Below are 21,994 nucleotides of genomic sequence, written 5' to 3'. Positions count from 1 at the left end.
AGAGTCACAACAGTTCCTGATGGTTTTCTAGGTCCTGGGAAGCCCAGACTGGCGGCCTCACCATCCTACAGACCTGCCATGCTCATCCCCAACTCTGTGCATTTGCTTAAGTTGGTCTCCCTACTTTTGGCCTTTTCCCCTCTTTAAGCCATTCTGAATATTTCTACCAGATTAGTGTTCCTTAAGATCTCCTCTGATCATGTCATTTAACTGGTCAGAATTCATTAATGATTTCCTCATTGCCTTCATAATAAAGTTTAAGTTCTTTAGCAAAGTGCATAAGTCCTTTTCCAACTCTACCTTCTAGGATATTTTCTCTAAAAGAACAAAGTCCATTTAATTTGGTGTTTTAGTATCACAGGTTGTGATGAAAGTCACTAGCTCTATTTTCTTGGCTATTTGTTTCCAGGTATTTTACTGACAGTAGCAAACGAACTGGAAGTTCAGAATCATTTGTTGCAGAATAAAACAAATGGCTCTGAGGTTGAAACATGAGCTGCTGGCGGCTTATCTCTCTCTACCTGGTGAATGTGGGTAGTGGTATGTTCTGGGGCTTATGCCCCTGGTGGAAGACTTTTATGAGGCCAACCTTCCCCCATCCAGCTCTTGCCAGCTGACAGGCAGTCTGATGAAAACTCTGTCTGATGATGAACCTGACAATGTGCCAAACTGTCCAGTAACCTTTTCTTTAGGCTTTAAATTCTAAAGGTTTTTATTGATCAGAAAGAAATAGCCCTTTGGAGATCATTTAATTTTTGCTTTGAAAGCCTTAACCACTAGTGCCAACAGAGTTGACTTATAGTATGGATGGTTAAACTGATATTCATTTGGGAATTTTTAAGAACTTCAAGTTTCATGCGTCAACATTCAGCCTTATCCTCTATTTTGGAAAAAAAAAAAAAAAAAGTGAAGAGCAGCAACATAAAATTCTTGGCAGGGTATGAAATATAATGGTCTCCTTCATAATGGCTCTCCATTGTCTATAGACCATCTTTTAAAAGTTACCTATAAAAATATTTACTCGTTACTCTAGAATCCCATGTATTTCATACTTTTCCCCCTGTGTCCCATTCATTCTCTAAAGGAATTCTCTTTTTCAGCCAAATTAGTCTGTTCATTCTCTTCCCTTACTATAACAAACCAGGCATATCTCTACCTCAGTGTCTTATCACATGTTTACCCAGCCCGAAACGTCCTTTCTCCTATTTCTAGCTTACAAGGCCCAGCCTTATATTTACTTCCCCAAATTAGAATAATGATAAGTTATATATCAGCATCAATAAATACTTTTTAAATAAATGACTCACCGTTTCACTGGCAGGAGAAATCTGCACTATGAATTTATAGTAGTCCTAGGTGACTCTGGGCATTTTGCAAATAAAATAAAATTTCAAAGGTGTCATACAAAAAAATGCAGTTTTTAGAATCTTTGAAATAGCAAAGATCAACACTGAGCCCACTTTTCTACACACAACAGGCTAGAGCTGAGAAACGATTATTCCTTTGGATGATTCTTGTACTTACCACTTAAGTCCCACCACTCCTCACCTGCTTTGGCTCTTTCTTTGGCCTTCCTGCTCCATAGGCAATTGAATTTAAGATGATGGTTGTAGAAATATCCAAAGAAAACAAAAGGGCAGTCTTTCAAGGATAAAAGAGAGAAATTGTCACATCATGGTCCTTGGTAATATGTCTTAATAGCTGAGAGCGGTGGTAGAGAAGACTGACTTCTTATATACTTATACTTACTACAACCTCCTAATTGATAATACCCAGCAAGAATAGCTCATAAAGGATATTTAATCATGGGTTAGGATACCAAGAAATGAAATATTTTTCAGAAAGTAATTTTCTGATCCTGGCTCAGAGTGGGGAGTAATCACTAATGTCTGTTTGAGTCCTGAAATCACTTTTTAGGAGCCATTTTCTCCAAAGAGTGAGCCCTTTGGGACAATAGAATTGGTTTCAAAGGTTTCAAAGCAGCTAATTCACAGGAGCAGGAATTCATTTTGGTCTTAAATATAGTTATTCCTGTCTCTTCCTACAAGCATTTTGATTAGACAATAATGGTTGGTATCTGTTCAATGTTTTAAATATTGTCAAATTCATTTATTATATTGCCTCACATGAGGGTTTCCTAAAAGACCCTACAAAGTGGGGCAGAATAGATGAAGAAAGTTAGGTCTAGGAGTTTAAGTGAATTACCCAAATTCATGTGAATATTAAGTGATAGAATTGAAAGTAGATCCTAGATCTTCAGATTTCTGGTCTTGAGTTCTGTAATTTTATAATGTCTGGGTCTTCATTATCTTCCTGCAAATGATCTCATCCTGCTTTTGTATGTGTTAGCAAAGGAGAAAGGCAATAACGCTAAGTCCATAGCAAGGAGACAACAATGCGAGAATTGAATTTTTAAACTGGGTCAGCCTCTAACCATAATTTATTCAGTCTTCTCTACCACCTTGAATAAACTGTGTGGGAGGTGGCTAACAGTTTTCTCACGATGTCAAAAGTTTCAATCTACCGAAATTGCCTTTTAAATTGTTTTAATTTATTGTCTTTTGTTTTCTATTGAAATGTGAGTTCCTGAAGGCAGAGACTCTTATCTTGTTTACAGATGAATTCTTAGTGTCTAGGACTATACCTGTCAAGAATAAGACACTCAATAGGTATTTGATGCCCAATTCACTGACTTCATGTTTTATGATCCTCATATTGCCTCAAATCAAATGTTGGTTGCTTTTCTGACATCCACTTTCTACCTTAGATCTGGCTGGGTGGCTACCAGTGTAAAGGAGTGTGGACATTGATCCAGAGCTGCTTGAAGTTGAAACAATTATGTTTGTGGGGTAAAGGTCTTTGAGTCAGATGGCAAATAAGTTTTTCTTTGTGTACCTTTTCTTTCAGTGCTGCTTGTACTTTAATCCTTTGTAGTCATCAATATTTCCAAGTCTCTTTAGCTTAAAGGTGGCATATGTCAAGTTCTGACTATACCATGAGATGGGAAAGGTCGTGAAGCATTGCTTTATTAACCTGTAGTTAGAGTCTGAGAATCTGGAGTTCGCTAAGAAGTCTTCTGCATGGTAAGACTTCTGTGATAATGTAGGTGAGGGAAATACACAGACATGTTTGAACCAATGCATTAGCAAGTCTGCTATTTCCAAGAATAGAAAGCACAAAAATCCAGATGCTAAAAGCTTAATAAAGCCTTATTGTTTAGTTCTGAGACTTTGCCAGTTTCTTCATGGTAGAACCTGGCCTTTTCTAATGCCTAATATTTGAATATTGGGTGGTCTTGTTGAAGTAAAAACCTCTATTAAGAAGAAAGAGGGCAAATAGTGTGCCTGATCCTTGCAGGGAGAAAAAGACTCTTGAAAGAGCACAAAGCTCTCAAGATGTTAAGCAATACTATAAAAACATGCAGGAATTGATTTACTGTTTGGGGCTTGTCATAGCCTGAAGCAGTTGGTGCTGTTCTCCAATGTGAGAACTTTTTTGTTTCTCTCTGGACAACATCAGGCTCCAGGAGTCTTTCACATGACTATTTGTCACTATTAAGAGCCAAATGCCTGTTTTGAAGAAAACAGAACAGGTAGTTAATTGTTTAACAAAACTTCTTATAAAGTATCAGGGGACAGGATGTGTGTAACAGCATAGAAGAAAGACTAACATTTATTGAGTCTGTTTCACACTAGGCATAGTGTTGGATGCTTGCACATGTGCTATCTTATTTCATTTTTGTAACAGTCCTATTAGATATTATTTTTCTGTTTTCTAGATTTGGAAACCAAGACTCGTTAAATGACTTTCCAAAGGTCACAGAGCTAATAATAGTGGAGCTGGATCTAAATCCAAATTGTCTTACACTCAAACCATTGATTTTTTTTTACCCCTGTAATACTGCTTTGGGTTCCATGGGTAATGATGGTCGGGCTCACTTCCTGACTTTCCTAAAAGAGGGAGAGGGAAACTGAGTATAAAATGGCAAAAACTTACATACTCCTTTCTAATCCTAACCTTCAAAATGTTAAAATATACTGAACTTTTAAACATAATACTGAGATTTCATGAGTGTTGTAGTGGAGTGAGCTGAGAAATGTTTCTCCCCAAATTAAAGATGTTTGTAAAAGTATATATAGTAGTAGTCCCTTATCCCTGGTTTTAGTTACCCAAGGTCAACCACAGTCCTAAAATATTAAATTTCTCCAACCATCAACATTGTCTGCTCCTGACATTCAACCATCGACATCATCATGGCTTCATGATCCAGGATCACCTGAAACAGATGATTCTCCTGACATATCGTCAGAAAGTCAATAGTAGCCTAATGCTAGGTCATAATGCCTACGTCATTCACCTCACTTCATCTCATCACATAGATATTTTATCATCTCACATCATCACAAGAAAAATAAGGGTAAATATAGTACATTAAGGTATTTTGAGAGAGGGAATGGGGAGAAAGAGACAGAGAGACAGAGAGACAGACAGACCGAGACCTCATTCACATTAACTTTCATTAAAAAGAAGTGGTTCAGGACAGACCTCCCCAAGATGTGCCTTTTTGACTTGTGGATTATTTTTAGCTGAAGGCAGTAAAGATCTTATGGGCCCAAGAGAAACGTTTACTTCTTCTATAAAGTATTTAAGTTGGGGGCCTTGTCAATAATAAGAGCTATTACCAGAAATAACTTTTTATGACCTATCTAAAGGCAGGGCAAACCTCTTATTACTGAACAACTGCTCTTATCCTGTGAATGACCTTCCTCCCCTCTGAAGCCCCAAGGTCCCATCCCTCACCCTTAGCTCATAATGTCATATATAACTCATTTTCTCTCTGTCTCTCTGTGGTTTATGACTCTCACGTGTATGTGGGGTTCCCGTATATACATATGTAGTTATATTTGGTAATTTTCTCTTGTTAATCTAATCTGTTTTGTGTAGATTTAATTATTAGACTAGCCAAAAGAACATAGGAAGATAGAGGAAAGTTTCTTCCTTCCACAACAGTATATTGTTATAATTGTTCTATTTTATTATTAGTTATTGTTATTAATCTCTTACTATGCCTAACTTACAAATTAAACTTTATCAAAGGCATGTACATATAGGAAAAAACATAATATACATAGGGTTCAGTATTATCTGCAGTTTCAGGCATCCACTGGGGGGTCTTGGATTTATCTCCCACAGATAAGAGGAGACTATTGTATGACTTTCTGGAAATTTCAAATAGAGCCAGTATGTCCTCAGGAACAGAGGCTTATAGTGACCTTCAGGGTATAGCATCTTCATTGTCATCTATTTAGATTTAACCCCCAGTTAATAATTACCATTATAAAACAGTTCATTTTATTCTAAGTATTTCTTTGAGGCAGACTCAAACTTAGGGCCTCTCCCCTGTAAGTGACAGAATTAATGGATATTCTGTCTTAATGTTCATGTTATAGTACTTTTAATGAGGATAAGATAAAGACTTTGCATTAGAATTTTCTGTTCTCTTTTCAGAATACAAATGTAATCCCTCATTTCAGCACAGTGATGAGAACATAATTTTCCATTTGCTCTGCTGGAGGCCCCGCCTCACAATTTGAAATTTGGGACATAGGAATTGTTTGTTTGTTTGTTTTTCACCCCTAGGGATCATTTGACTTTCATTTGACATTCTAATTGACAGAGGGGGGAAAACAGGAAAATGATGGAATATTTGCATTAATAACATAGAAAAACCCAAATTAAATTAGATTCCAAATCTCAAAAGTAGGTTTGTACTTCTGTACTTAGAGGAATTGGTACAGCTGCTATAATCCTTTTTTGTTTTGTTTTGTTTTGTTTTGTTTTGTTTTAATCTCTGACAGAGGATTGATTTAACATAAGTAGAATCATTTTATTGATATTTTCTAAGAGAAGGTAGGGAGTGTTAAAAATTCAGCATAGTAAATTTGAAGATCTAATTGGCTTTAAGTAAGCAATTTATGAATTGGGCAGCATCCCATCTACCAACTAGAAGGGCACTCTGAGAGTTGTACAAAATGGAAGATTTTTATAAGAAGAAGGATGGAGAAAGAGAGCTGTTAAAAAAAAAAGACAGGATTATTTTTAGTCTGGACATCTTTTCTTTGGGGGAAGAGAATGGAAAGGGTTTTTATTATACGGATTACCTCTTTTTTCTACCGGGATGGGGAATGGAGAGGGCCCATGTGTCAGGTTACCTTTCTGATGTTTGACCACCAAATTCCATATGGGTTGATTATGTTTCTGGGAGAAGTTGAAGCTGCAATTAGATCAAGTATTAATTCTAGGTTTAGTATCATGGGCTTTTAGCAGGAATGACCCCATTTTGGGCCTGTGGATTTTTCTTTAACAGGAGGATGAGAATGACATATTAAAACGATATATTGTAAAACAGTATATTGTACCTTTGTCCTCTTGTTGTGGGCAAGGGAATTATGGAAATGAAGTATAACTGGCATATTAACTATGCACTTCCTGTTTTTTCAGTGTTGTTGAATATTTTATCTCTCAATTTTACTATAAGAAAATTTTCTGATTTGAATATTCTCTTCTTTCTTAGGATTGACAGCAATAGGTTGACAGGAAGGACAGAGTTCGCACTTGAGCCCTTGACCCTCATTAGCAGTCCCCTAAACAGTTTCACATTCTTGGCACCTCTAGCCTGGAGTCTTATTTGCATTTGGTGCCTTTATCATACTCTTTCACTCCACTGCACTGGCCAGTGTCAGAGCAAGAGCTCATCAGGAAGGAACATGCACACTGTAGCACTTCTGGTGTTCTTCTACTAGCCAGGGCTTTTGTACTTCTTGGGCTCCTACAGGCAACAGCAGGATATCTGGAGGCAGCCATTAAGAGGCATCCAGAAAGTGAGATGCTACTGCTGATTTGGCAGACTTTTGGCCAGACAAGATTGCTAGAGGCAGTACATAGTGTTAGAGTGAAGTATTTCTTTTTCCCTTTGAGAATGTAAGTAGAGATGCTTAAGCAACCAATATTGTTTTAACGTTGCTGGGCATGAGAGATTGTGATTAAATCAGAGAGGTGTAAAATATAGTTTTACCTACTCCCCCCAAACTGTGTTAAGTTGCTTTAGATGCATTATCTCATTAAATCTTCACAGCAGTCTTACCAGTTAAATCTGTTAAAAATCACTATTTCACAAATTAGTAAATTAAAACCTAGCCAGCCCTAGAGCTAGAAAGTGGTGTTTTGATTTAGATTTGAATTTAAGTTTGTATGACTTCAAAGCCTGTATTCACTAATTACTGGGGATAGGAACTAGTACGTAGATGGGCATGTGCATACACATAGAATCTAATCATGAGGAAAACATCAGACAAACCCAAATTGATATTGTATGAAGGAACTAGCTTATATTTGTCAAAAGTGTTGAGATTAAGAAACACAAGAAAGGCTAACTGAGAAATTATCCCAGATTAAAGGAGACTAAAGATATATAACATCTAAATGCAGTCAATGTGTGATTGTAGGTTTGATTTAGGAACAAGAAAAAAAAACTTTAAAAAGGATATTATAGGGGCATTTGGTAAAATTTGAATTTAGACTGGATTAGATACTAATGTTTATCAATATTATATAACAACGACTACATAAGAAAATATCTTTATCTTTAGGAAATACGCACTAAAATTTTTAGGGATAAAGATGCATGACATCTTCTACTTACTCCCAAGTGGTTGTGTGAGAAAGAGAATGACAGCAAATGTGGCAAAATTAAACACTTGAACAAATGGTGAATCTAGAGAAAGAGTATAAGAGAGTCATATTTTTGTCATATTTTTTATATATTTGAAGTGATGTAACAGAAAATTTTAAATGCTTTCTATTTTACAAATGTTGCTAAAATTCATCAAAAACTAGCAAAACCCAACTGAGGCATCTCAGCCAAGAGGTAAGGACCATATTTTATTCATGCTTCCTCCATTGGCAAAGAATTTGCCAAACCAAGTTGAGGAGATAAACATAGACTGCAATTTCACAGAGGAATTATATTGTTATTCTGTCAAGATGTTTTTCTTCTACCTCCATTGGGGACATGCCTCAGTTTTCTTCACAATAAATAGTTTTCACTGATATTTTTGTCCCATTTCTTTTGACGCCTCAGATAGTTCATATTTCTGGTTTATTAATATAATCTTGGATAGAGTGATGTGTGTTATTTTTCACAAAAAGGATAGTCTCAGAGTAAGCGTTATTAATTTTTACTAATTATTTGCTTATTTTTATTGTAACAGTGTACATGCTGGCTGCATTCTCTTTAGGTTTTTAGTCAGGCCTTAATTATGAATGACTGAACTATTCTATTTTAGGCATTACCAAGAGCTCTCTTTCCCTTTATTCTACCTAGTCCTGTTTATCATTGACTTGGCCAGAGACTAGATGTAGGCCAAATAGGAAGGATGTTAAAAGTTTAAAATCACAATTTAGTGTATTTATCTTTTTGCATTCCAGAAGTTCCTATAAATGCTGCTGTGGTTTTTCTCATGTTGAACAATTTGGTGTTCTTGGGTTAGACAACAAAGCAGAATTGGGAATTCCTCTGATTAAAGATGGACAGAATCCCAGGTTTAAGCAAGTATTTTGGTTCTGCTAACTATGATTTGGGATAATGGGATAAGGTGTCTCATTCAAGGAGCTCCACATATTAGTCCATAGAACAACAAAGATAAACCTTGCCTCCAACTCTCCTGGTGATGGGACAAGTAGCTCTCTATATAACTGAATCCTCCCTGCTTCTCCCTCCCCAGCTCATCCGGAAACACACAGAGAAAGAGGGAATAAAGTCCATCTTGTTTCAGAATAATAACTAAGTCTCTTGCTAATATGCTTCTCTGCCTGGGTCACATGCACATGTTAACTTAGCTGTGCTGTTGCCCCATTACACTTAAAATTAAGTTAGAAATATTTTATATGCTGCTAGGATGTATTCATTCCCTATCAAGATGTTTTTATAGGCCACCTCAGATTGACTTTGGGTTATTATACTGTCAATATGCAGCTTTCTTTTGAGACTTTGTTAAAGTTAACTGAATCATAGAATAACTTTCATATGTGGGTACTTAGTGAGTATTAATGATGATGTTTATGTTACATATGAATGTGAGTCAGGATTGTGAAATGGTTAAATGCTCAGACTGAAACCAGACAGACCTGGGTTTAAAACTGCCTCTGCCACTTACCACCTGTGTGGCCTTACACAAGTTATCATCCTTCCTCACTTTCCTCATACATGAAATGGGATAAAATTTTCCTCACCAACGTGAACTGATGCATGTAAAGCACTTAGCGTAATGTCTGACATTTTGTATGTGTTCAATAAATGTTAGCCGTTATTAGTTATCATTGCTGTTAATATTATTACTATTGTAATGTCTGTGTCCCCCTAAACTGGCTTATGTCTTCAGATTTGTCACAGTTTTCCCACAGTCTCTCCTGCCAGTTCTTACAGTAGTTCTTCCAGACTGACTTCTTTTTAATTGTGGCTTTTTGTTTTTAGGCATCTCATTTTCCCCATGTCCAGAGATGATATTTGCATCCCCCTCAAATTTTTCTATTCTCTCCACTGCTTCCAAAGTCTACTGAAAAACTGGTGGCCAAATAAGAAAGTCTATTTCTTCTCCAGTTAGGACCTGACTACTTTACTCTGTCTTTTGCAAAGGACTGAACTTTTAATCTCTGCTTTCTCAATTTGTGGGCAGTTTTAAGTAAATGAGGCCTTACTTTGTTTTCCTACATAAATTGGATCAGAAGTGTATCAAAAGCCATAAAATCCATTGGATTATCTGACACAGTCTTCCTGCCGGATATAGCTGAAAAAATCTGCTTTGGGTCAGATGCACAAGGTCTGTCACTTCTCCAGTTGTTCAAAGAAGCTTACTTCTGGCTTGGATTCTTTCTAGTTAACATGGCTGTTCTAAGGATCAGATGAGGTTATGCATGTCAAGGCACTTTCTAAACTGTCAAGCACTGGCTTAATATGAGGGATGATTATTGCACATGAACAAAGGCCCAACAACTTAAGTGATGTCAAAATTCAACCCTATGTAGTAAAAATGCAGTCTCCTCTCTTCTGCTACCTCTAGAAGTCTGCAATAAGTTATTTGAGCTACAAAGGCTAGTGACTAACTTCATGCAGTGACTATAAATCCTTTGTTCTTCCCTCATCCCCATATTCTCTCATAGAATGGTGTGCCAGACCCTGAGTCAGTCTCCAGGGCTGGACTTTGGAACAAAGTATGGCGAGCAGTCCCCTTCCTTGCAGCTTTTATCCTGGCAGCCCCAATAGATTAAGTGACATTTCAAGATTAAGTTCAGTGAGGATGAAGCCAGATATGGCTTCTGCCAAACTGGGCCGTCAGACCTGAGCAATCATCAAGTAGCTTTTGTATAAATGTGTTTTTCTTGTTTCTGGACTATTAGAAATCCTTTTCTGTATGATGTGAACAGCAAGCCTAGAATCATGTGTGAGATCATTATCATCATCATCATCATCATCATCATCATCAACGGAAAACACTTATCCGATGCTTGATAAACACTGGATCCTTCAAGCACTGGAAATTGTGTCCCTTGCAGATTTATGTGTTAAAAAGTCCCAACCCCTAGTACCTCAGAATGTAAGTATTTGGAGTTTGTTGGAAACCCCCCCAAATTAGCCCCCTTTCCCCATAACCTCAGGAAAAAAAATCATTTAAAACTTTTTATCCCCAAATCATTTTCTGAATTTGAAAGTCCTTCTATCCTTGATCATTTCTACCTTTGCCCTTTTTACATGTTTGCTTCCTCAAGAGAAGGGCCAAGGGAAATGCTACTTTTTCACTATACCTATTTCTGCTTAATTGTGCTATTGATAATTACTTAAAAGACACCTCATTAAGAACACTGGGAATAGATTGATGCTATTGGCAGAGCAAGTTGGTGATCCTTTTAGTTGGAAAAAATCTGCAGTCTCAGAATTGGGTTGATCAGTATTGCTTCTGTGTTCCTCCTCTGCAAAAAAGTTTGTCATTCATTGCCAAACTCCTTTTTATTGGATGTATTAAGATATTTCCCTCATCTTAATCTGTAGATTATCAAGAACCCCTTAGAAAGCAATTGCCAATATATACTTTGTTCTTGCCTGACCAGTGGTGAGGATGAGTTTTGTTTTGTTTTTAATATTCTCTGTTTCTGTCATGTAAATATATTTTTGTTTGTCAAAGTTATTTACAAATGAGTTCACTCTGGAATGTACCTCATTAGGAATGACAAGGGCCCAAATCTGAACTTTAAACTAAAATTAGCAACAATACACTTTTTCTCAAGTTTTAAAGAGTTTTATCATTTGGTTTCTCTGAGATTTAAGTGAAATTTCTCCCTCCTTCAGTGTGATTTGCCTTTTCATCTATTCAGCAGTTCTTTGTCCATTTTTACATGGGAACTAGTTCTACTTATCCAGAAGCTGATATGATTTCCTACGGATCAAGCCAGAACACCTAAAAATAGTTTCCTACTCAAATATTTTTTAGTCAGAATTTTTCAGAATACAGAAAATCTTAACAGCTAAACATTAAATGCTGCCGAAAATGAAAAGTTGTAAGATGAACTGGAGCACAATGTTTTGAACACAGAAATCAACCAGTGATCTAATTGTATTGAGCTTTTAGTGTTTATATAACTTGGCTCCATTTTATTTTCTTTCGTTGGATGCTTTTGAAATATCTTTGCAAATACTTAAGTCCTGGTGTTTATGTAAATCAGTATAAAAGCAGGCATTTTAAATTAGTTCCTATTCTGTTACATGTATACACTAATCGAGTTTGAAAGTGTCCAGATTCAAAGTCAGATGTGAATGTTAGCAGGCGATGGGTTGAATCAAAGAGCTGGGAATTCTGGACTTTGTATAACTGAGGCTAGTCTGTGGGTTTCTTTTGTTTTTTTTCCAGTGGTAAAATGAAGATTGATGGTACCTCTGCCTTTCGCTATCCACTGACCTGTAATGGGGAGCAGAATACACGTCAAGCTGCTTTAACATCTCTGGGGGGAAGAAGGATAGTGCTAGTCTTGGTTTAGCAGTACATCATTCAGCCAACGAAAGAACCACTCATTCTTGCAAGGTCAAAACTATTTCCTCCCTCTCAGAAACAAGTCAGGGTTGCCTGGGCTGAAATTCATGTTCCTTTTGACCATACAATTGTCAGGACAGGCATGTCTAGCTTTTTTCCTAAATTATGGCCCCAACTTTTTCCAGTTAAGATTTTTGTAAATCTTTTTATTTTTTTATTTTTATTTTTTATTCCCTCCCCACCCCCCACTTCCAACCCTGACCTATGTATGTTGCCATCTCCCCTTAAGAACTGGATCTCTGAAGGCCAGGCGTCTCCTACCACACGCTCGTGGCGCATACCTGGGCCTGGCACACCCGGGGTATGGACTGTGGATCCACTGGGGCACAAACTCAGGACTTTCTGTGTGTAAAGCAGACGTGCTAACCACTACTCTATGGAACCACCCCAGATTTTTGTAAATCTTAAACCAAAAGAATCTCAGGATCCTGTTCTTGGCATTCTCTCACTTTCTCTCAGAGATTCAAAGTTTGAGTGGACAGTGTTTTGTTTTGTTTTTTTTTTAAATTTTAATTTTATTTTATTAGTTTAAAGTATACAGTACATTGGTTAGACATTTATATAGTTTAGAAAATGATCCCCTAATTGCTCTTTCTCTCTGGCTCTTCACCTAGCCATTACATAAATGCTGACTGCATTCCCTATGTGATGCTTCCCATCCCCATGACCATCTATCAACTACTAATTTGTACTTCTTTAACCCTTCGCTAGACAGTGTTCTTGGAATCTCATTGCCTTGTTCACTTTCAGGCCCTGAGCCTGCAGATAAAAATGAAAGTGCAGCTGCAGAAAGATGTGTCTGTGTGTAAATTCAGCCTTTGGTTTTCATTGAGATTATCTTGCTAATAGTCCCTTTGTAAGATTCCCTAAGTTTTCCTGGTGCCTAGCAACTTTAGTGGTTAGGTGATTAGAAAGGCATGGAGAATATGGATCTGGGATCTTTAAGATACTTCACCTATGGATCTGTGTGTGTTATGAGGTAAGGAGAAAGATATGCCTTTGGTACTTTCCTAATTCTTTTATATTTTGTGCCCTACCTATACCTCTTAATGGTAGGTCCCTGTGTTTTAAGGCAGGCCACTTGGGTTCATTCTTGTTGGAAGAAAATAAATCTCCTGATTTAAGTAATAGAAAGTATTAATGACTTTTTGGATTATCTCTTCTGGGAGTATTTATGTTTTAATTTTAAAGACATCTAGGCTGAGAACAGTAGTCCTGGTTACTAAAGGAAGGGAAATATTTGGGATAAGAAGATCTTTTTGACTTAAATTACTCCATATGGGAATGATTCTCAAAAGTAGTTATGTGATGTCATGATTAAAGTTTCTCCCAGTAGCTCTGATCTCCTTTTCTGTAAAACTTCTTGCAGAGCTGCTATGACTTAGATTAACTGGTTTAAATTTGACTTTTTCCATTTTGTGGAAATATTTAAAAGATGGACCCAAAAAGGAGGAGGAGGTGAAGCAGCAGAAACACAGATAATAGGACTCTGAATAATTAAGATTTGATGTTATTTTAAAATTTTGCCACTTTATGTATAAGTCTCTGTGTGTGCCACTTGTAAAGTTGAAGTTAGCTGCCTTAGCTTTGTTTAGCGGTAGCTTAACATCAGTGTAGGTCTGAAACTTCCTAGATACCCAATGTTTTTTTCTCCCTTGAGTTTCTAGTTAACTGATTAAAAGTTCATTTTCCCATAGAGTTTATTTTTTAACATAATTAGAATTTGTGAGAGTGGCTTTTTAATTTTTTTTAAAGCATTTTAATTCCTTTTATCAGATTGTCAAAATCTTCAGAAAAGCTCAGTAATTGTTGTCCAGTGATGGTTAATGCTTTTATACTACACAGGTTAGTATTGTGTGCTTTTCTAGGAGGTTATGGGAATATGGATAAACATTTCGTTTAGAAGCTACTCTGGCTCTGAAAGCACCTAGTATGTGCCGAAAATATTACTATTTTCATGTATTAGAGTGAATTCTTTTAGTTCTTGTGATGCAAGACTGGGCAAATTCTACCCCTCCTCCCAGTGGTGACTCAAGCCCTGCACTGAGAGAGATAGGGTCCTTGGCTCTGCACAGGAAACAATTCAAAAACGAGCCAGAGTTAGACACAGAGAAACATTTATTAGAGAAGGAATAATACTCCATAGATAGCATGATCTCCTCTCAGAGTCAGAGAATGAGACTCTGGGTGTTTGGAGAATTGAGTTTATACCTGTTTTTTAGTTTCTGTGAAAAATTATTGATTATAAGGAGTAAGGAATGGGATGAATGGTTGGGTTTATCTTTGTATAGGGTACAGCTTTGTTTTCCTTTTATGGTAGAGTAAATGTTGATGGTATGAGTAAAGATTTGTTAGTAATCTCTGCAGGAATCTTCCTTTGTTCTGTAGGTTCCTCATGGGCTAGCGTAAATGTTAAACCAAAGAGAATGCAGAGTCCACTACATGCTGCTAGACACAGGTATCATTAGCCAGATACCTGTGTCTAGCAGCATGTAGTGGACTCTGCATTCTCTTTGGTTTAACATTTAGCCAATCTGTGTCATTCTCATGCTTCGTCCCTATATCACTTGGAGACCCTGCCTTAGTTCCACATTAGCTCTTATTTGGCACATTATAGACACCTTTTGAGTTTTGAGGTGAGTCATTTTTAATTTATTTGCTTGGTCATTAAGTTGCAGTCTTAGAACTCCAAAAGGGTCTGATTTCAGTCTTTTTTCATCCTTAATGGGATGGTTTGCTTTGTGATTTACAGTACAATTTTTTTCCCCTTTTGGAAAATTGGGTTAGCATGCTCTTTACACATGAGATGTAGGACTTGTTGGCTATTATATTTGAAATGAAGATTTCCTCAGGATAAAAATGGCCTGAGTAACATATCCCAAAAGATATTTGCACACCAGTGTTCATAGCAACATTATTCACGGTGGCCAGGACATGGAAGCAACCAAAGTGTCCTACGATAGATGACTGGTTAAAGAAGCTGTGGTACATATATATAATGGAATATTACTCAGCCATAGAAGAGATGAAATACTGCCATTTGTGACAACATGAATGGACCTCGAGATAATCATGCTAAGCGAAATAAGCTAGATAGAAAAAGTTGAAAATCACGTGATATCACTTATATGTGGGATATAAACCTAAAAACAACAAATGAACAGGACAAACAGAGACTCATGGACATGGACAATAGACTAGTGGTTACCAGAGGGGACGGGGGAGGAGGGAGGATAGAGGTAGAGGAGTAAAATGGGTCAAATATGTGGTGACAGAAAGAAATCTAACTATGGGAAGTGAACACACAATGTAAATATATATATGCCTTACTATTAAAATGTTCAACTGAAGCAAATCAGATGTTGTTAACCAATGTCACTATAAAAAACAACAAATAAATAAATTACAGAAAAAAACATTAATACCCAAGGCCTTTAAATAAAATTCTTCTACCAACTTTAAAAAAAAAATGGCCTGAGTAAGGGTCATTGATTGTAATATGTAATGGTAAAAATTTTGTTGTAAGATTTTTAAAGATTATAAATCACAAATTTCCTTTTTTAAAGTTGTTTTAAGCTACAGTATAAACTATCCATTGCTTTAGATATGGGATTTAAGAACAGATTGTTGATAGAAATGAGGCCATGTTTCTGGTATCAAGGTCTTTGATGCAAATTCTTAATGAAATCTCATCTTCCACAGTTGTTCCTATTGTTGTTCTTTTTCTTCTTTAATATCAAAATGCTACTATATGAAATTTCAATATCAAATGATAAGAGAAAAAAATCAAATATCGGTTCTGGTTTACCCTATTATTTACACTTAGAGGCAGCCTTTCTACCAACTTAGACATGCTGAAAATCCTTGCTCTGCTCATCTTTGGAGTTTGTTTTGGGTGACCATGTACTTTGGCAATCTGAAGAGACTTATCTTTATGTTTATGCTGAAGTGATGATTAAGGCCAGAGAGTAAAGTGAGAAATGAACAGTACCCCAACATCAAAAATATTGGACATGGCAGAGGAGGAGGAGTTGGGGATTGGAAAATAAATATCTTGACCTCTCTTTCCTCTTGCCTGAACCCAGCTGTAAGCCAGAAAACAAGGGAGTGATACAATCTCAGGGAACAGCTTCACAAGGCATAGAGCAAGGCAGAGAAGGGTGGAGATTGGATATGAAAGGACAAGTGGAGAATAATCAGCACAGTTTTCAGGGAACTATAAAATTTTAATTTGGGGTTAATGGTTACTTAGAAAGGAACTTAGAAGATCCTTTGTCTCAGAGAAGTTATTTTGAGGTCTCCTGAAGGAGTTAAGGGACAGTATCAATGATAATTCTGAGAAAGCCACAGGAAGTATGGGAATGAGTGGTGAACACAGGTTTACTTATGGAGATGTTCTGAACTTCTCTGGGGGGCAGTGTTCAAAGCTATTGGGTATCAATCAATTTATTATATAATTGCTCTTCAAGAAGCCAGTGCCAGTTTTCACCTTTGCGACATGTCCTTGTTCTCTCTCTCTAGTTGTTAAACATAGAGGACAGAGTGGCACAGCTGCAGGTTAGAGGGTTAATTTAAGTTTATGAAAACACAGCCCAAACAGAGAGATAGGCCTGATGGGTAAAGTTTTTGTTCAGCCGGGAATACCTTTGTGTCAATAAATAAAACCAAAAGAAAAAATTTTGGAATAAACCTTATGAAGTCTGGCCAGCTATATGGGGCCTTCTTCAATCAGTATTGGTTAGCAGGATCCTAAGGCACGCTTTCCCCCTTCATTCCTTGACTTTAGCGTTTTTTAAAGAAACTACAACATGTTAGAACTTGCCAAAGTTATATTATAATGCTAAATATAATGCTAAATATTATAACGCCAATAAATTGGGGATAAAGCTTTGTGGAAATTTTGCATGAGAAATAATAATACAATAAAAAATAGATTATAGGATTTCTATTTTGTTTTAGTTGAATTTATTCTAAATGGTTCCACTTAGATATTTAATAAGTCGTAGTCCTTTTTTATTTTTGGTATTTTGTCACTACAGTATTGTTTTGCCAAAGAATTGCTCAGGGTATGTTTATGGGCCTAGATAAGGCAGTCATTTAAATGGACTTCCTCCACAGAGGTAGCTTAGGGTGTAGATGGGGAAAACCAAACACTTGGATAATAACAGCCTTCAATTATTATGTAAACTAGTAATTAGTTATACTCTCTGATCCTGCTAGGAAATGGGTTTTAGCTAAATCATTAAAAATTTAGATTTGACAAGAGTTTCCTGAAGAATGTTAGAGTGGTTACCTGGGAACAGAGTTCCTTAGGAACCTATGCGTTGTCCTTCTCTGGAAGTCGTTAAAGCCAGTTTGTTGTTTTTGTTGGTGGTGGTTTGGAGACAGTGGCCTCTCAGGATCCCTTCTTAGGCTTTTATGACTTTTTAGCTTTTGCCCTTGGAGTGAATATTTGAATGTTTTGCCTCTGCTTTTTTTTTTTCCCCCCTAATTTAAAATAGTTATTTAAACTCTTGAATTTCATATATTGCCGTACTCCCCATGATCACAAAGTACATAGTCTTAATAATGATTATTTATCTGCTAATCACTTTATGAGTCTACTCCATGCTGTAGCTACACTCTGCTAAAAAGAAGCAGGTTCTGACTCTTGCCTTAGATACTTACATACAGGAATTTAGTCTTGCTATATCTCATGATTATGATTAGTTAGGCCTAGATAGAGATGGATGACTTTGAAAAAAAAAAGTGTTTCAAATTGCTCAGTACTTTCTGCCTCTGGTTTAATAAGCATCACCTGCTTTTCCAAAGAAATTTTCAAGTGCATTAGATGTACTTTCTGTAGGGTACAACAGCGAAATGTGAAATTTGAAAAAGCCTCGTGTTAAGCCCCAGTTTAAAGGCTCTTGAATTCCTGATAAAATATTGATAGCACAACTAGATGAAGCTAGGCATTGATAATACGGTTTCAGGTAAATTGTTTCTTCAAAAGTTATATGTGGTTAAACGTGTCTTTCTAAGACTTACTGTGCATTGTGTCAAGGGGAGAGAGGTAAAGGTTGGGAGTGGATGGAAAATATTTATTTAACTTTTGGTTCTCTTTATCTAGCATGTTATTTCTTTTTAGTATGTGATTTCCCTTAAAAATAAACTGAGGTTCATCAATACTTAAGAGATCTAATCAAAGATAATGTGATTACTAAAACTTACAACAAATTAATGATCCCATCTCAGAAAAGATCTTGGCTATTTATTAATAAATTCTGCTCAGGCATTCCTATCTTTATTAGCACTGTCCTTGATAATCTCTGCCCATATAAATGGAAAACCAGATGATTTATCATTGTAACAGACATTCTCTCACTGAGGTGAAACATGGGTTACATCATTTTCTGCCAAGTTTCTGAATATATATGTTAGACTCTGGTAATTATTAGTTTCTAGACCACTGTTTCAAAAGCTAATTTTTTTTTTTTAAAGTCAAGCTAAAGATCTCAATAAAACTGAATGAAGAATAATAGGCTTTCAAATCTGAGATCTGCTCTTAATTTAGCCAGCTGAACTGCCTAATTTGCCATAAATTTGTTCTTTTTTCTGAAAGGAGATAACCCTTCCTGTAACTCAAACACAGGGAGCTTCTTCTTTTTTTTTAAATTGGTTTTGCTTTCAACTAAATGAAAACCTGATAGTGTCTAAGCTCACTCTTTACCCCTCTCCCATCCAAACACATGGAGAAATTTCCCTGTAGTCCGGGAAAGCTGCCTTCCATCCCTTTGGGAGACTTTCATCTGAGAGGCCCCTTGGTTCTCTCTGTACTTGTTTTTCCTGGGGGATATTCAGTGCCATTGGTATAGACTCAGCATAGGAGCTTAGCAGTAGCAAAGGTGCTTTTTCAAAGTCAGCTCCTGAAGGTTCTTCTAGCTGATGACAAAGAAACTCCCTCCCCCTGAAGAGGCTTGTGGTCTTCTTTGGGATGAGAGTGAGAAATGCCATTGTATTTAGAGAGGAAAATGTAGAGGAAAAAAAAAAGCAATGATCTAGTGGCTCTGCCATCAACAGAGGGACAACAGGCATGTCATTTAACATGCCTGGGGCCTCAATTTCATTGTCTGAAAAGGCAGTTGGATTTTATGATTTATAATGATTCATACTGCTCTAAAATTACATAACTGTTGTTCTTGAGGATCTTGAATATAGTCACTCTTGGATATATATAATTTGTCCTTGTCTTCAAAACAATGTGTACCTAGGGTTTGTTTAGTGCACATGAAATTTCTATCATGGTACTTCAAAGGCCTTTTTCTTTGTTATCTACCCAGTCTAGGGCTGATTGACTGATCCTAACAGTGATTATAGGGAATGCGAAGGAAATTTTAGAGAGCTGGCTTGCTGCAAGTAGAAAGGCCCTAGAAATGTTTAAGGCTATTTCAAGATCTGGTTTTCTTTCAGTTATCTCGTTGATGTTTCCCAAGCAATTTGGTCATAACATGTCACAATTTCTAGTATAATCACAAAATCCAAGTTAGCCCAATTACCAGGCTAATACAGAACCAACTCAAATCCTTCTTTCACTGTTACATTGCAGGGTACTGTGAAGATAGCATGGACTTTCAAGTCAGCCAGAGCTGGGAGTTCACATTCTGACTCTGCCTTTTTCTGAATTTGTGATACAACTTAACCTCTCTGTACCCCAGGGTCATCATCTGTAAAACAGCAATACTTAAGTACTTACCTTAAAAGTTATTGTGAGATCAAATGTGATGATAGACGAGAAGAACTTCTCATGTGTGTCATAATGAGGACACCTGACTTTTGAATACCTCTACCATTTATAAAACATCTCATTAGAAGTAGTTTCATTTAGGGTATTGTGTTAGATTTACTTTGCTGGGCAAATATCTTTTAAGTGTAGAGGCCTGAGTCAGGCTTGCTGGGTAGGGGCCCAGGGACTTTGGAGCGGGGTCACGCCAGATTCAGAACTTTGGCTATCTTGAGGGTCTCTTCTAAAACATCTTTTTATGTTTTCTAGGAATCTGAATTTCTGTGTTTGGAATTTGATGAGGCCAAGGTTAACCAAGTCCTGAAGAAGCTCTCAGAGGTCGAAGAAAGTATCAGCACACTGATGCAGCCAGCCTAGATGAAGATGGGAGTTGCTGAAGCAAAGGTGTTCATGATCCCTCCCAACTGAACTGTTTTGTTTTTTTAAAAAAAATATTATTCACCCATTAGTATTAAATCCTCAAATTCAAATCTTGCCTGCCTCTGCTTGCTGGTATTTCTTTCTTTCACTTTTACAGTTGTTCTACTGCAGGAGTTCTTATACTTCATCAGGCAGAGGGCACTTGTAAAAGCATTTTTTAAGAAGGAGGCTTCCAGGACCCTATCCCCAGGACCAGGCCGGGGTCAACCTTAGAAACCCTTGTGGTGGTGGTTTATTCCCGGGTAGGATTTTATGCATGATAAATTATACAAGAATTAGAAAAGGAGGAAGAAAACATTTTACTCATGTACATACAAGGCTGACCAAATGCTGTATGTGCTGAGCTAGAGGAGCCTGCCTAGATAACCTAGAAGAGATTTACTGACCCTCCTTCATTAGTAAAACTGGAGATATTTCTGGAACTGATTTGGATTAGTTCTGCCCAAATCAGAGGTGGGGAGGGGTGTCTGGTTTCATATGAGCTACTGAGAAACATGGGTTTTTCTGAGACCTAGAATTAAACTGGCTTCATCGCTTCATCCCTTCACTTGCCGCAAGTCAGGATTGTGGGAAGAGGAAAATGTCTGCTGAGGTGATGTGAGGTTTTTTACCTCAGAAAATCTTACCTGAGTCATCAAATAAAACTTTTAAAGAAAATTTCTTCAAGAAAACTAGGGTAAAAACTAGATCCTAGTAGAGAAGTTATATGAAACACCAAGATTATTCTAAGAGGAAGAAACTGTCAACCGGTATATAGAGGCCTTATTGAACAGGTTTCATTATCTGATATTGATAACATTTAGAAACTTCCTTTGCTTTTGGGATGTAAAGTGTTCAAAAAAACAAAGTTCTCTTGGTCTGTGGTTACCTCATGTGTCAATTCTAATAAGTTTATTCCAGAGCAGGAATAAGTCCTCTTCTGTAAAGCAATTTCTTCTAAATCAGTTTGGAGACATTTGAGGGGCTCTTCCAACACCCAAACTGGCTTCCTCCCTGATTAAAACCATCCCAGCAGTTGGCAAACGACCAGAAGGTTTTAAATGTAGTGTTGTGACCGGAATAACCAGACTCAACCTGAGTGCTTTGATTATAGAGGCAGTTTATTAGCCGGTGGCTGTCCTTCCAAAGGAGCAGCCCCGAAATGCCAAGATACAAGGTTTTTGAGCCCTAAATCCTATTCCTCATTCTGTCTTAAACACAAAGGTCCATCTTTCTCCTATTCACTACCTGTCAACCCACTGGTCAGGTGTGCAAGCGGGGAGTACAGAAGCAGAAAGCTTGTTGTTAGAATGTTATGTTCCTATGGGTGATTGCCTATGTCCCCATGGGCAATAGCCAGTGTTCCCATGGGCGATGGCCAAACAGTAATTTTCACCTTATATACAATTGATTATTTTTCATGCCACGCAAGCAAGCAGGGTTACACAGGCTAAAATTGGCAGTTAGCGTATGAGCTCATTGTTACAAGTTTCATGATTAACAGAATGAGGTTAGGGGTTCCAGAAACTAGGCCTAAGGTATAGACTTCCTTTGTCCAGTTTCAGGTTTTAATTATCCTTTAACCCTTTCACATTTCAGCAGGCTATTACAGTAGCCCCTGTGGACCCTTCAGAAAACATCTTGAAACAGTACGGTAGTGTGGTTTGGCCAAAGA

The 21,994-nt window shown here is 37.1% G+C and overlaps 1 protein-coding gene across 2 annotated transcripts in view; it reads left to right on the top strand.

The window, feature by feature from the left end:
- Positions 1-20,394, top strand: part of COMMD1 (copper metabolism domain containing 1) — a 119,799-nt gene extending 99,405 nt beyond the window's left edge. For both annotated transcript variants that reach the window (XM_023525569.1, XM_011384349.1), the window contains exon 3: positions 20,170-20,394. In XM_023525569.1, coding sequence (XP_023381337.1) covers positions 20,170-20,277 — 108 coding nt within the window. In that variant the 3' untranslated portion in view covers positions 20,278-20,394. The remainder of the gene's footprint in view (positions 1-20,169) is intronic.
- The last annotated feature ends 1,600 nt before the right edge of the window (positions 20,395-21,994 follow it).

Source organism: Pteropus vampyrus, unplaced genomic scaffold (assembly GCF_000151845.1).
Source record: "Pteropus vampyrus isolate Shadow unplaced genomic scaffold, Pvam_2.0 Scaffold571, whole genome shotgun sequence".
NCBI lineage: Eukaryota > Metazoa > Chordata > Mammalia > Chiroptera > Pteropodidae > Pteropus > Pteropus vampyrus.
Note: the sequence above shows the minus strand (reverse complement) of the source record. Positions and strands in the feature narration are given on the sequence as shown.